The 15,977-nt window shown below is 46.8% G+C and overlaps 1 protein-coding gene across 3 annotated transcripts in view; it reads left to right on the top strand.

The window, feature by feature from the left end:
• Positions 1–9,646: 9,646 nt before the first annotated feature.
• The window catches only part of LOC101553547 (zinc finger protein 470), a 54,258-nt gene continuing 47,927 nt past the window's right edge, over positions 9,647–15,977 (top strand). For all 3 annotated transcript variants that reach the window (XM_055145303.1, XM_055145304.1, XM_004616928.3), the window contains exons 1-4: positions 9,647–9,913; positions 10,427–10,470; positions 12,458–12,584; positions 13,583–13,712. In XM_055145303.1, the coding sequence (XP_055001278.1) occupies positions 9,727–9,913; positions 10,427–10,470; positions 12,458–12,584; positions 13,583–13,712 (488 nt within the window). In that variant the 5' untranslated portion in view covers positions 9,647–9,726. The remainder of the gene's footprint in view (positions 9,914–10,426; positions 10,471–12,457; positions 12,585–13,582; positions 13,713–15,977) is intronic.

A 15,977-nucleotide genomic window follows, 5' to 3' on the forward strand; every position in this document is an offset into this window, starting at 1 on the left:
CAGGCACATAACAACTTCACTTTCTATTACTTTATATTACTTTTTCCAACAATACTTGCTAGTAGTATGATCAGAAAATAAATCGGGGGGAGGGAGAGTGGTTATGGTGCCGCCATCAGGTCAACCTGAACCTGTGAGACAAGTGCATCAGCAGCCTTGATGGTGCCTTCAGGCTTCCTGATACCCCAAAATTGCCACTGTGCCTTTGACTAGACCCCAACAACTTGGGACCAAGTTTACCAAGAAATTAGGTAGTCAAACATACAATTTAATGCTTTAATAAATACTATTTAAATTTTAATGTGCTTAACATTTTAATGTATTTACACTTTTTTCTCCTACAAGGGCTATTTCTCACACAAAATAGGGACAGTTTAGCATATTGACTTGGGAGTTATTTGCACACCTGGACATGAGTTGATCAAGAATGTATTTGTACCATTTTAGGACTTAGTGACGTTCAAGGATGTAGCCGTAGACTTTTCCCAGAAGGAATGGAAGTAGCTGAACCCTGCTCAGAGAACTTTATTTAGAAGTATGATGTTGGGGATCAGAGCCTGTTGTCACTGGGTGAGAAATCTTCCCCCTGCACAATTAAGAATCTGCACCTCCTGACCCTTTACATTTTAATTGTGTGGAGAGCTTGGAAACAAAATTTATGTAGGGATTGATGGAACTTGTAGATTTTGAGTCAGTGAATTTGATATATATTAGATAGTCCTTGGATATCTCCTTAGGCAGCCAGGAACTCAGACCAGGCTGTGGTTCCCATAGGTGTCCTGGATTTCCTTGTCTCCTCTATCTTACCCAATTATTGCTTGTGTTTTGTTTTGGGGCAAGTCTTGGCAGTGTTCAGGGCTTTTTCCTGGCTCTGCACTCAGGGATCACTCCTGGCAGGCCTGGGGAACTGTATGTGGTGCTAGGGATGGAACCTGGGTTGGGTACATGCAAAGCAAGCACCCTACCTGTTATACTATCATCCAGTCCTCGTCTTACACTATTATCACCACTGTTGTAGTACAGATTTTCAAGTGTAGATTGATTCTGGTAAGTTCAGAATATTTTTATTAAAAATCTGCATCTTATTAGTATCTTGTAACACATGAGAAACAAACTATGAAAATTTCTTCAAACATTCTGAGGGAAACTAACATAGAGCCTTCTTCTTTTTTTTTTTTTTTTGCTTTTTGGGTCACACCCAGCGATGCTCAGGGGTTACTCCTGGTTCTGCACTCAGGAATTACTCCTGGCAGTGCTTGGGGGACCATATGGGATGCCGGGGATCGAACCCGGGTCGGCCGCGTGCAAGGCAAACGCCCTACCCGCTGTGCTATCGCTCCGGCCCCTAGAGCCTTCTTCTTAACCCAGGGACCACTTCGTGGATAGATTAGCTTTGTGTTTTCTAGTTTCTTTTATTCTGATTATGGTTTATTTTATTTTATTATATTTTGGGTTGAGGACCATACCCAGCTGTGCTCAAGGTCCCTCCTAGAGGGACTCGCGACCAAACATGGTGCTGGGGATTAAACCCAGGTCAGCCGTTTACAAGGCAAAATACCTCATTTGCTGTAAATTTCTCTAGCCTTTGTATTTTCCTATTCTAAACTTTCTATTTCCTTTTTACAATTTTGATTTTTTGAGAAGTTACAAGTTTTTGAGAAATTTTAAGCTTATATTATAAGCTTATATCTTAAGTATAGGTACAATAACATTTAAAATCCTGGTCTACCAAATCCAAGATTTGTGTTATCACAGATTAGATCTTCATTGCCTTTTTGTCTGAGTATTATTCACTTTTTCCTCTCTTTTACCTAGTGATTTTGACTTCCTTTTCTTTTTGGGTCATACCCAGCAATGCTCAGTGGTCTCTCTTGGCTCTTCACTCAGGAATTACTCCTGGCAGTGCTTGGGAGACCATATGGTATGCTGGGGATCGAACTCAGATTGGACACGTGCAAGGCAAATACCTACCCACTGTACTATCACTCCAGCCCCTAGCTAGTGATTTTGAATTTTCTCCTGAACACTGTATATAATATTTTCTAGATACACTGTATTGTTATATTCCTCTAAAGACTAATTTTTTTTTGTTTTTTTGTTTGTTTGGGAGCCACACCCAGTGGTGCTCAGAACTTACTTTTGGCTTTGCACTCAGGGATCACTCCAGGTGGGGCTCAGGGGACCTATGGGTGGTAGGGATCAAACCCATATCTACTGCATGCAAGGCGAGTGCGCTGTTCTCTGTACTATCGCTCCAGCCTTTGGAGCCTAGATTTATTTTTATTTTTTAATTTTTGTTTTCATATAGTTGTTCACAGTAATTGATTACATTCAATATTTCAACCCCACCATTGTTCCACCTCCCCACCACCATTATTTCAAATTCCTCACCACTGCCCAAGCCTGCCCCAAAGGCAGGTGCTAAATAATTTATTTTGTATTGCTTGTTATGAGTAATTGACTAAAATGATACAAAAAGTTTTCCTTAGAGGAAAGTGTGTGATGTTGGAGCTCGACCAGATTCACGAGGAAGTTCCTGAGATGCTGCCTTGCAAGCAAGGCCGTGTCAGAGCTGCAAATAGCTTGGAACTGAGCTGATTGAACTGAGCTGGGGTCAGCATGTCACAATGCATCTACTCCTTGTTATAGATTAACTGTGCTAAGCTTGAATGAAAGTTAATCAAATACCTTATTGGGCTATTGTGAAAGATTGCATATATTTAGATATATAGAGAATGAGGAAATAGAATGTATGGGAGTGGATGTAAAAGATTTACAAGGTGGTCTGGCTTGCTTTATTAAAAATGCTGTTCGTCACTAAGTCACAAGAAAATATGTATTTTGATCTTATGTACTTTGATGTATTTTGAGGTATGCTAGATATTTTGGTCCTTAACCCAGTAGAAGGACGCTATAAAGGCCAATTAGTGCTAAATGGCCTGAGCAAGCTTTAGCCCTCCATGCTTCAACATTCCACATGCCTTGCTTGTCTCTGCGCCCCAGGCTGATCACTCGATTGAGAACTAACTGTGTGAAAATTGTTGTATCTCATCTTGGAGCCATTAAGCCCCGATATTAGAGCTCACTAACATTGTTGGATGGTGATTTTGGGGTCTGGAGGCATCTCTGATACTGCCCTTGAGCAATATATAATGGAACACTTTATCCCAAACATACTGATCTATGGAAGGTGGCTGCAGCCTTAAGCTCTGGCCACTATTGGGATGGGTACTTGCATGGTTATAAGCAGTGAAATTTTACTTATGACATCAATCATAACTCCTCTTTCCACATGAAAGCATGTGTCAAACATCCTATGTGTTTGCTCAAGGCGCTCTTTCTTTTGACCCCTGCTCCCCCCCAAAAAAAGGTTTCTTGTTGTGATTGTGCTTTATTTACTTGTCTCAATTCTTCCCTCTCAGTCCAAAGTTCTTCCTACAGTATAATTTTACTAAAGGCCAGATCACATATATGGCTGCCAGTGAACCTGACCAAAGAATGGCAACATTCCCCTGCTGAAGGACTCGTGACTGAAGTCATGATATGACTGCTCTGGCATTCTCAACAAGTCCCTGACTCCTGAGTGTAGCTCTCCTGGGACTTGTTGCTGTGACCACTAATGCCGCTGTTGTGGGAACAGTTCTTTAAACCTTGATCCAGACACATGATTTCGTTAATATCTGGCAAAATGACTCACCACCTCTGGACAATGTAGGCTGCTGGACAATGTAGCAACGATTGGACACTTTACAACAAGCTCTAATCTGGGTTTAAGGATGGGTTGATATCTTGGAGCAACAAATGAGACTGTTTTGTGACTGGAGTAGTTCCTCTTTATGTGTCACCCCCCATAGATATAATGAATCTGCTCACACTTGGGACAAAATTAGATGCCATTTGCAAGATCTGAAGGGAAATATGTCTCTAGGTACTCTCACCCTTCAGAATGAGATTGTCTGAGTGTTTAAGAATTAAACTCCCAGGAGTTCAGTATGAAAACTTAGCCCAGGGTATTGCAGATGCATTACAGGACCTTGACATGAGATCATGGTGGCAAAGCTTTACCCATGCTATTGGCAGTGCTGGTACAGCCTTATTTATCATACTCATTCTATTGATTGTAGGATCCTGGTTCTTTTGGAAAAGACTAGCCAGTACTAACTCCATGAAACTATTATGATATTTATTGTTTCATAAACAGAAAAGGGGAAAATATTTCTAAACATTTTAGGTTTAACATTGGTTCATCCTTTCTCCACCACCCTTGTTGCAAGGAGTTTAGGTTTATTGGGTTACACCCATCACAGTGCTTATGAGGCACTCCCATTCCTCTGTGTTTATTTTTAACTTCTCCTCTGTGCTCTCTTCTCCTATCCGTTAATCACCTATATCCCCAAAACAGGCTCTGTGACTTGTAAGGTCAGATTCTTCTAAGGACTCTGAATTTTGTATTTGTAAGTGAAATATCTTTCCCTTATGTCCTTTGTATAATTTACTTTAGTGCAACATCCTTCTTGTATAGACACAGGAACACAGTTAATGCTATGCTTTTGTAACTTGGGAGTTAATTGACTCCAAATAATATTTACTCCTGGGTATCTGTCATATTTACTCAACTTAAGCTTCAGTTGCCCTTTGTTCTTGCACCCTCAAAGGAGGGTGCCGACAAAGGGACTGGATAGAACAAGGGCAAACTGTAAGCTACCCTGGCATCAAAATGGGACAGGCCAAGCGCCATAATACTTAACTATAAGTTAAGAGCATGGTCATGGACAAATTCTGTCATGATCCAAGGAGAAACAACTGGATAAGGACCCTGCTGCGGTTAAGAAGGACTAATCTGGCCTGAGGACTGCAGTCTGGGATCTGTAGCAAGATGTCTCCAGGAGAGCCACCCTATAAGCTTAATATATCTCTTACTGTGTCAATACAGAATGACTAATATAATTAAGAAGTAGAATTAAAATGAATGTTCAAATGGTTGTTGGACTAAGGAAAGGGGAAATGCACCCTAGATGGTATTTCGCTCTTAGGCGGATCACCTTGCTGGATGAGAATTTGTTCTAGAAGAAGCTTCCCCTAAGGGAAAGACTTTATATCTATTGATTGAATAACCACACCTGTGTGTAACTGCTACCCCAACCCCTCATGATTTTGCGATATAACTAAGGCTGTAAGAGTAGACAGGAGGAGAAGGAGGAGGAGGAGTGGGAGAGACTGGAAGGAGGCAGAAGGAGATGAGATTGGAATAAACTGAAACTGATCACCGACCAGCATGACCCTTGTTTCCTCCTTCATTCTCCCATTGCCATCAGCCATCTGGGGTGAGAGAAGCAGCCCCAGGCCATTGAACGCAGGCAGTGAGAGAACACTGAGATTCTTATTTATTTTGTGAATATGCAACTGTTTCTCAAGGAATTCATATTGGGGAAAAACCATATAAATGTAAGGAGTGTGGGAAAGCCCTCAACCAGAGTCAGCACCTTGCTCAATATCACAGAATATATATGAAGAAAAAACATATACATGTAAGCAATGTAGGTGAGATTTCAGTCAAAATGTTCATCTTATTCAGCATCAAAGAATTTATACTGGAGAAAAACCTTACCAATGTAAGGAATGTAGAAAAGTCTTCAGCCAGTAGTCAACACACCTTGCTCGTATCAGAGGATCCAGACAGGGGAAAAACCCTATGAATGTAAGGAATATGGAAAGGCCTTCAGAGATGGTTCATCTTGTGCTCAGCATCAGAGATGTCACATTGGTAAAAGACCCTGTTGCAATGTGGGAAAGCCATTCTATAGAACATGTGCCATATCCTTTAGGAGGTATTTTCTTGGGAGAAACCTTTGAACACAACAACGTGGAAAAGCTTTCAGTGTGAATACATAGTACTTACTATGCATAGAGGAATTAATGCTGGGGAGAAGCAAATAGAACACTTGCAGAAAAGCTATGGCCCCTTCAGTGTGCATCAACAAATTCACAAAGGAGAGAAATTTCATGAATGTCATGCCTATGGGAAAGTCTGGCACTACCATGCATCAGTCACTCTTCATCAGAGAGTATGTTCTGGAGAGGAGCCTTATGAATGTACGGAATATGGAAAAGCTTTTAGGCAGATTATAGATCTTGCCAGTCATTTGAGAATTCATGCTGGTAAAAAGCCTAATGAGTATAAGGAGAGTGGGAAGATTTGAGCACCAGTTCACAGCTGTTTGCTCACCAGAGAGTTTATACTGGAGAGAAATGGTGAACTTATAGAATGTGGTAAAGCTTTCAGCCCAAGGAGTATACCTTGTATATTATAAAATTCATACTGGAGAGAAATCTGAGTGTAATGAATATGGTAGAGCTTTGGCCAGACTACCTTTATTCAACATAATTCAGAGTTCATATTGGAAAAAAGTACACTATCAGTATACTGAATGTGGGAAGGCTCATTTCCACAGAGCTCGTTCTGTGGACATCATCAGGCTTCTTACTAGCCAAAGGCAATGTGAATGTGTTAAAGGTGATAACATATTTATCACCTTTAAGGCAAGAAAAAAATCATGCCTTGTCATCAAAGATGTCATACTGGGAAGAAACATTATGAGTGTACTGCATAAAGCTTATGGTAAAGTTCAGCCATTGTCAGTCTCTTACTGTTGATCAAAGAATTCATTCTGGAGGAAAAAAATGTATGTAGGAATTCAGGAAAATCTTTGAGCAGGTTAAGCAAACCTTAATTTTCACATAATTTATACAGGGATGAGAGCTTAATGTTAGGAATGTGTGAGTCTTCAGACAAAGCACATATTTTATCATTAGAAAAGTCAGAGTCATTTCAGGCATCCAGGTCTCACCTTCTCTGTCACCACTGTTGGCTATACCTGATAAACAGTTGACATTCACGCACTTCTTTCCATTTTAATGACCTGGTTAAAAATACAATGGAACCATTGTTTAAACAGTGTTTTTTTTTTCATCCTACTAGTCCTCTTCAAGTGCATTCTTTTTTGGGGTGGGGAGGGGCACACCCAGCAATGTTCTGGGGTTACTCTTAGCTCTATGCTCAGGGATTACTCTTGGCAGTGCTCAGGGTACCATATGGGATGACAGGGATTGAACCTAGTCTAGCTACATGCAAGGCAAGTACCCTCCCCAATGTCCTATCGCTCTGTTCCATCAAATACATTCCTTGTAGTACTGCCATGGTGATATTTTAACTTTTTTTTTTTAAACTTTTTTTTTTTTTTGCTTTTTGGGTCACACCCAGCGATGCTCAGGGATTACTCCTGGCTCTGCACTCAGGAATTGCTCCTGGCAGTGCTTGGGGGACCATATGGGATGCTGGGGATCGAACCCGGGTTGGCCGCGTGCAAGGCAAACGCCCTACCCGCTGTGCTATCGCTCCAGCCCCTGCCATGGTGATATTTTAAAAAGGAACTATATCACTCTGTTCTCAGAACTCTTGTACTAGAGAGTGCAGCAGGCTGATTGCATGCTTTCCATGTAGGAGACCCAGTTTTTGCCCTCAGAACCATATGGTCCTGTGAGCACTTCTGTGTGGCCCCAAGCCCAAACATTAGTAAAAGTTTTAAAACACTCTTGTTAGAAAACTTTACTAGGTATGTATAAAGCATAGCATAGAGCCTGACCCAGGATTAGTACTCAGCAAATGATAGATCAGGATTCCTTTCTGTTTGTTTTTGGGTCACAAAACCAGTGATTCTGAGGTAACTCCTGGCTTTATGCTTAGGAATCACTTCTGGCAGTACTTGGTGGGGTGGGGGTCATATGTGATGCTATATATCAAACTGAACTCAGGTTGGCTAAGTGCAAGGCTATGTACTGTACTATGCTCAGAACTCAGGATTATTTTGTTTGTTTTTGTTTGGGTGTCACACCCAGCAACATTCCTAGGGATTACTCCTGGCTCTGCATTCAGGAATTACTTCAGACAGTGCTCAGAGGACCATGTGGAATGCTGGGTAAATCAAACTTGGGTCAGTGGTGTGCAAGGCAAATAAATGGCCTACACACTGTACTATTGCTCCAGGTCCTAGATCAGGATTCTTTTTTCTTTTTTTTCCTCTTTGGGTCATACCCGGCGCTGCATAGGGATTATTCCTGGCTCTGCACTCAGGAATTACTTCTGGTAGTCCTCAGAGGATCATATGGGATGCTGGGATTCGAATTCGGGTTGTTTAAAAATTATTTTAACACAGTGAACACTGGAAAGTAATACATCAATATTAAGGGCTTATAGCCATTTTGGAGCTGAAACTTCATTGATGAGGATTTGTAGTATGTTTAAAGCTTGATATAATAAAAGGAATATAGTTTCTGTTGACCCTGAAGCTGGTGAGGAAGTTCAGTGTGACCTGGATGCATGTTTATATATAGAGTAGAAAAGGGTAATCTCTACTGAAGGAGAGCCAGGGTTCTGAATAAATAGATACATCCATTTCTAGGTGGGAGTTCTGTAAAGGTATTTGCATTCACTCCATTCCACTCAAAGTCCTTGTAGGATATTTTTATATTGCCAGTTCTGTTTTTAAAAAATCATGCCAATTAGGCAAATATCACAAAGAAAAACGAACTTATTTATGCAAAAGTAGTGTTGTTTTTGGTTATCATTGGAGAGATGGATTATTTAAGTGATGCTTGACAGTGGAAGTGGTGGGTCAAATTTCACCTCTTTTTGGTTGTGTACCATGGGGGCACACCTGGTGGTGTTTGGGGGCTACTCATGAGTCGGTGCTGGGGGAACTGTGCTGTACCAGGAATTGAACTTAAGCATCCCACATACCAAAGCATTATGCAAAGTTCAAGGCACTTGATAAGCTGAGCAAGATTTGAAACATATTTTATGAAGGTGTTTCCACCACTGAAGCATGTCGGGAAATACGTTGCTATTCTGTGAGGTCCTGATTGCTTGAAGTGGATAACGCGTTTAAGAATAAAATACATAAAATACATTCATGAGGCCTGGCTGAAGAGATAGCTCAACCATCTCTTCAGCTGAGTGCAGGCTTTGCTTGCAGGAGGACCCCGATCTAGCCCCAGCACCGCGGGGTTCCCCAAACGCTGCCCAAAGTAACCCCCAACCACAGTCAGGAATAGCCCCTGAGTATTTGTGGGTATGCCCTAATACACACACACAGCCCCTGAGTAGTTGTGGGTATGACACACATACACACTCTCTCTGTAAATGGTGAGTCCAAGACCACTATCGGCGGCGGCTGGCCCTCCATATCCCCACTACACACAGCGACCCGGAGTCACCGAACCAGAACGGCGGCAGGTCCTCCCGGTCGCCTCCGCAGGCTGAGACCCCCAAACCGCTGTCGGTCCCGCCCTCAGGCCGCGCCTTCAGTCTTCGAACGCCGGTGTGTGTGTGTGTGTGTGGGTGGGGGGAGGCTCTGGAAACTCTGGGGCGCGGTTCTGTCTCTCCGAGCGGCCTGTCCTTCCAGTGGGACCGAGTCCGATGTAGAACGTCACCTGCCCGGCCGCGACCCTTCAGCCGGGATGGGCGGGGAGGAGCCGCGCGCCGCCCCGGATCCTTGCTGCCCGCTCTGGCTCCGCGGCCGGCTCGCCGGGACTACATTTCCCAGGAGGCGCCGCGTCACGGCCACGCCCATTTCCGCCGGCGCGGGCGTTGTGGAGCTGCAGGCCGCCGGGCGGGCAGTGGGGCTCGGCAGCTGCCCGGCGAGGGGCGTGTTCGCGCACTACAGCGACATGAGGGGGCGCGGGAGAGCGTGGGCCCGCGGGCCGGGGTACCCACAGCGGCACGGCGCCCCCACAAAGGCCCCGGCTGGGAGTCCGGCGACTGTCGCGCGCCCTGCCCGGGGAAGGCCGCGCACCCGCAGGGACCTCGAGTCCAGGGGCCAGCGTGGAGCGGTGACCGCGGACCTCGAGACCGGAGGTGAGGGAATAGATGTCCTCTGGGGCTCAGCGTCCTCGGCAAAGGCCTCGGACCGGGCCGTCGGGGCCCCGTGACTGGGGCTCTGAGAACATCAACGTTTCAAAGAGCCATTGAGATCAAGCACGGACTCTAGCCCCAGTCTCGCCGGCTCAGCCCTGCGGTCACTCCGCGGCCTCCCGCTCACTTGCGGGCCGCCCCAGGTTCCCCAGATGCCCCTTCACAGTGCCCCGTGTGGCTTCTGCCGAGCCTCGCGGCTCCACCTTCCCGGCTGACCCCATCTGCCTCGTATTCCTGCCTGCCCATGGACCCCATCTGACGCGTGATCCCACCTGCACCACCCCACCCTCCGCGGGACCCCACGCATCGCGAGACCCCATCTGCCACGGGCCCCACCTGCCGCGGGTCCACCTGCCGCGCTTCCACCTTGTGCAGAACTCATGGAATGGGAGCGGGGGTGGGGGGTGGGGTTCGGAGTCGCCTGCCGGGTTCTAGTGCCATTTTCTGTCCCCGCAGTACCACCTGAAGAGAGGAGGTCTCCGCAGGAGGCTGTGCCCTGGGTGAGTGCCACCCCCTCCTCCCCTCCCCCGCCCCCTTCCCATCTCCCAGGAGCTGGTCTTGGGTCTGGCCTCTGGGGTGGAGAGCCTGCAGCAGGAGCGTGGCCGGTGTCTCGGAATCAGAAAGCTCTGAGAGGGACTTGAGACGAAATAGCAGAAACACTTTTTTCCTAAGGGCAGAATTGCTTCCCTAGCTCGTTTGCGGGGTCTTTCTCTACCCTGCCCAGACTTAGAGCACCTGTAAGATCTGTCAGAAATACTTACTGTACCACTTTGTGGTGGCCAGTGTGGCTGTGGGGACTCCACTCGATATCTGGACGTTTATACGGTAGAGGCAGGAAGCAAACTGAAACGTGTATCTGAGCATATGGTGCTTGAATGAGTCTGGCTGCACAAGTCTTTAGTTTGAGAAAGTTTGTTTTTCCCCTGGGAGCTGTGTGGTTTTCTGGTCATTGCACTGGGTAGTCCCTGGAGAAAAATCCTTTTGCACATATCTGAATTGCACCCTGAAAGCAGAAAACACAGCTGCCCACATGACCAATGTGTGCCCCATTGACTTTCCTCCTGATATCTCTCGTGTCTATGGGTGGCCCCTTTGGTTTTTTTTTTGTTTTTGTTTTTTGTTTTTTGTGTCACGCCCGGTGATGCTCAGGGGTTACTCATGGCTCTGCACTCAGGAATCACTCCTGGCGGTGCTCAGGGGACCATATGGGATGCTGGGAATCGAACCTGGGTTGGCCGAGTGCAAGGCAAACACCCAACCCGCTGTGATATCGCTCTAGCCCCTGGGTGGCCCCTTTGTTCTGAGCATTTATGAGAAACTTGATGGTATATTTAATTTTTTTAAATTGTATTTTTGGGACATACTCAGAGGTGCTCAGGGGTTACTTCTGCCTCTGTTCTCAGGGGTCACTCCTGGAGGGGGTTGGGGACCATGGGATGCTGGGTATTGAACCCTGCTGGACTTGATGTGTGAGGCAAACGTGGTACCAACTATCCTATCGCTCCAGCCCTCATGATGGTTGATTGTTCTTGGTAATACTTGGCTTTATTTCAGAAGAGAACTTTTTTTCTCTTTTCTCTATGACTACTCACTGGTAAAGACAAATTGGAACCTAACCCTTGTAACCCACTGTGAGGAAGTTGTGTTTGGAGGCTCATCTCCAGCTCTCCTGCCCCTGTTATATAGGGATTCAGTCTCTTGAGTGTCCTTGTGCTGGGAAATGGGTTTCTCTGAGTGGGGAGGTTAGTCAGCCCTGGTGGTGCTCAGGGCTTACTCCTGGAAATGCCTGTGGATCATATTGGTGCTGGCCATAGAACCCTGCTCAGCCACATATGGCAGACCATTTCCCTGTACAGTCTGTCCGACCCCCCACTTTAAAAAATTTTATTTATTTTATTCAATCACCATGTGGAAAGTTACAAAGTTTTCAGGCTTATGTCTCAGTTATATAATGCTCAAACACCCATCCCTTCACCAGTGCCCATATTCCACCACCAAAAACCCCAGTATACCTCCCACCCCCACCCCTTACCCCTGCCCACATAGCTGATAAATTTCACTTCATTTTCTCTTTACCTTGATTACATTCCATATTTCAACACAAAACTCACTATTGTTGTTGGAGTTTCCCCCAAAAAACAGCCCTGCTGACAAGGAAGCATTTGATAATGTGTTCCATTGCTGAGAATGAAGAGATATGAAGTCGTGCGGCCGCTATTGTGGTTTAGGATTTCTGTATTTTAGTGTTTTAGTAATTAAGTCCAGGGAGATTTATGTTAGAAATTGCATTATTTCCCTTCCTGGGGCAGCATTGTCGACCCCACACTTTTTAAAAGCTTATCTCATCTCCATGTACAGATCACATTCTGAGAACTTGGGGCTAAAGGTGCCATGTGAGTTGGGGGGACAATACACAATGCACCCCCAAGCAATCCCAGTCTTGTGGGGGGTGCACACAGTGAGCAAGAACACAGTTTTGTCCTTCAGAGTCTAGTGACTTTTGGTGACGTGGCTGTGGATTTCTCCCGGGAGGAGTGGGAGTGGCTGGGCCCTGACCAGAGGCATCTCTACCGGAAGGTGATGCTGGACAACTACAGGACCCTCAAATCTCTGGGTGAGCCCCTTCCCCGCTGAGTCTCCTAGTCTTCAGGTGAGCCCCCTTCCCCACCAAGTCACCGGGTGTGCCCCTCCCCTGCTGAGTCTCTGGGTGAGCCCCTTCCCCGCTGAGTCTCTGAGTCTGCGGGTGAGCTCCTTCCCTGCCAAGTCTCCGGGTGAGTTCCTTCCCTGCTGAATCTCCAAGTCCCCAGGTGAGCCCTTTTTCCCACTGAGTCTCTGGCTGAGCTCCTTCTTTCACTGCTGTCACTGCCTGGCTAATACCTATAGGTGCCTTGTCCCCTCTCAGTTTTCTCATATACCCTGTCCCGCTCTGTCCCTTTGTGAGCCCTATCCCCCTTCTGTCCCCTTGCGTGCCCTCTTCTGTCCCCTCACATGCCCTGTCTCCTTCAGTCCCCCGTCCCCTCACGTGTCCTGTACCCCCTCTGTCCCCTCACATACCTTGTCCCCCCTCTGTTCCTGTCCCCACTCTGTCCCCTTGCATGCTCTGTACCCCACCTCTGGACCCTCATGTGTTCTGTCCCCCTTCTGGTCCCTCGTGTATCCTACCCCCCCAGCCCCTCACATGTCCTGTCCCCCATTTGTCCCCTCACGTGTCCTGTCCCCACTTTGTCCCTCTACATGCCCTGTCCCCCTTCAGTCCCTAATGTGCCATCCTCCCTCTGTCCCTCACATGCCCTGCTCCTCCTCTGTCTCTGCTCCCTCTCTGGCCCCTTGGTGCCCTGTCCCCCCTCTGGCCTCTCGTAGCCCTGTCTCCGTCTCTTCTCTGTCCCCTTGCATACCTTGTCTCCTTGCGTGCTCTGTCCCCCCTTTGTACCCTCCCATGCCCTGTCTCCTTCTGTCCCCTTGTGTGTCTTGTCTCCCCTGTCCCCTCACATGCTGTTCCCCTCTGGCCCCTCGCATGCCCTGTCCCTTCTCTGTCCCCTTATGTGCCCTGTCCCTCTTCTGTCCTCTCATATACCATGGCCCCTCACGTGTCCTATTCCCCTCTGCCATCAGAGCCTGCTGACCACTGCATGGTCATCCCTTTTTCCTGCCCACTCAGGACTCTGCGTTTCCAAGCCTGCCATGATCTTCCTGTTGGAACAGAAGGAGGAGCTGTGGCCGGTGACCCGAGGTGGGCGCCCTGGTGAGTTTGGGGTTTGAGTGCCACAGCCCTGCAGGCTCCCTGGGTGCATCTTGGGCTTCGCCTCAGACTAGATAGTGGCGGGAGACCTCTGAGCTTGGGTACCCCACTTTTCCTGTCTCTCTTTCCCCCTTTTCCACTCTCTTCTTCTTAGACTGTTGTTCACACTTACATAACCTAAATCGTGGCTGGTGGTGGTCCAGTGTTTGGTCTCGTTTGGTGAATCGACCTTTCATGTCTGTCCTGAGTCAGGCCATCAGCTGCTGCTTGGTAGCTAACATGGCTAGGTGGAGAATCCCCCTCTAGTGCTGGGCCAGGATCTGGGCCAGTGTGGCATGATGTGCCTGCCCCAGGGTTCATCCCCAGCACCACCAAGTACAACACCTCTGGGGCGGTCTGGGGATCCCTGGCACCACAGGACCCGAGCAGCTGCATATCTCCTGGTCCTTGCATGAAACCATCCTGGGGGCCCTGACCTCCTGAGCATTTGGGAAGCCCTGACCTCCCCAATGAACCATCTCATAGGGAGATGAGACATGAATATAACTTAGATGATTGGTTTTTGTTTTGGGTCCACACCTGGCAGTGTTCAGAGATCACTCATGGTGGGTGGGGTTCAGGGAGACCTGGGTTCAACCTGTGTGCAAGGTGAGCACCTTCACCCCTGTACTGTCTCTCCAGTCCTCCGTCAGGAATTTACTGGACATATTTGGGAATATGAGGTCAGTTGGTCATACAAATAGCTTTTAAAAACAATGTGTGTATTTCGGAGGTTTTAATTCATTCAGCCTGGCAAGCTCCCTATGGCGTATTCAATATGCCAAAACAGGTCTCATTCCCCTGACCCTGAAAGAGCCCCAATCATTGGGAAAGACGAGTAAGGAGAGGCTGCTAAAACCTCAAGGCTGGGGTGAATGGGGATGTTACTGGCGCCTGCTCGAGTAAATCGATGAACAATGGGATGACAGTGATACAGTGAATTCATCCATTACCCTTTTGGCAATGTTCTTCATCAAATCCATAATAAAAAAGATAATTACTTTCTTTCTTTCTTTTTTTTTTTTTTGCTTTTTGGGTCACACCTGGCGATGCACAGGGGCTACTCCTGGCTCTGCACTCAGGAATTACTCCTGGCGGTGCTCAGGGGACCATATGGGATGCTTGGAATCAAACCTGGGTCGGCTTCGTGCAAGAAAAACGCCCTACCCACTGTGCTATCGCTCCAGCCCCAATAAAGATAATTACTTTCTTAACACATGTTTTTAGATTTGAAGGAGATTGAGGAGTTAGTGCTGCAGGATTTCTGTGAAGGGCAATGGGCCCAGGCAGTGATGGACCGGAGTCTGGACTACTCTGTGTTAGGGGAGCAATAGGGCTACGGAACTCTGTTTGAGAGGCAGCTGGTAAGTTGGGACATGGAGTATACTTGGTAAAGGCACCCTCGAGGACAGGGGCTGTGACTCAGAAAATATGGAAGTTTCTGTATGAAGATGATCTTCCTGGGCCAGAGCAGTAGTGGAGTGGGAGTGCACTTGGCTTGCACACACAGTTGACCAAGGCTCAATCGCTGGCATTGCACATGGTACCTAAGCCCCACCAGGAGTAAACTCTGTGTACTGCTGGTTGTGGCCCCCAAAGCAAAGACAATATGATGCTTCTTATAAACAGACTGCTGTCTTCCAGAAAAAAGAATACACAACTTGTTACATACAGAAACTTGGGGGAGTGTATGAGTGTGGATCAGAGAGTGAGCTTGGGGGAGTGTGAGTGTGTGTGAGTATAAGAATATGTGTGGGAGTATGTATGTATGAATGGGACAGTGAGTGGGTGTGAATTTGGATAAGTGTGTGTGAGTGTGCATGAATATATGTGTGAGTGTGTATGTGTATGAGTGGGGGAGTGAGGGTATGTGTGTGGGTGTGCATTTGGATAAGTGAATGTGTGAGTGAGTATGAGAGTGTGTGTGTGAGTGGGGTAGTGTGAGGATATGTGAATGTGGATAAGTGTGAGAATATGTGTGTGTGTGAATGTGGGGTGTGAGTGTGTGTGTGGGGGGCCTTTCACGTGCCTACCACTGAGCTTCATCCTGTATCCCAATTGTTCTTGTCAGCTTTTGTACACAGGAAGAAGGAACCTTCTAGACTTACAGAAACTTGGGGGAGTGTATTGAATGTGGGAAAATCCCGACACCATTATCTAAATGAGTGCTTCCCTCAGAACTATTTTAGGATCCCAAGCATGGGTTTCACCAAGAAACATACTTGTATC

Source organism: Sorex araneus, chromosome 8, assembly GCF_027595985.1.
Source record: "Sorex araneus isolate mSorAra2 chromosome 8, mSorAra2.pri, whole genome shotgun sequence".
Classification (NCBI taxonomy): domain Eukaryota; kingdom Metazoa; phylum Chordata; class Mammalia; order Eulipotyphla; family Soricidae; genus Sorex; species Sorex araneus.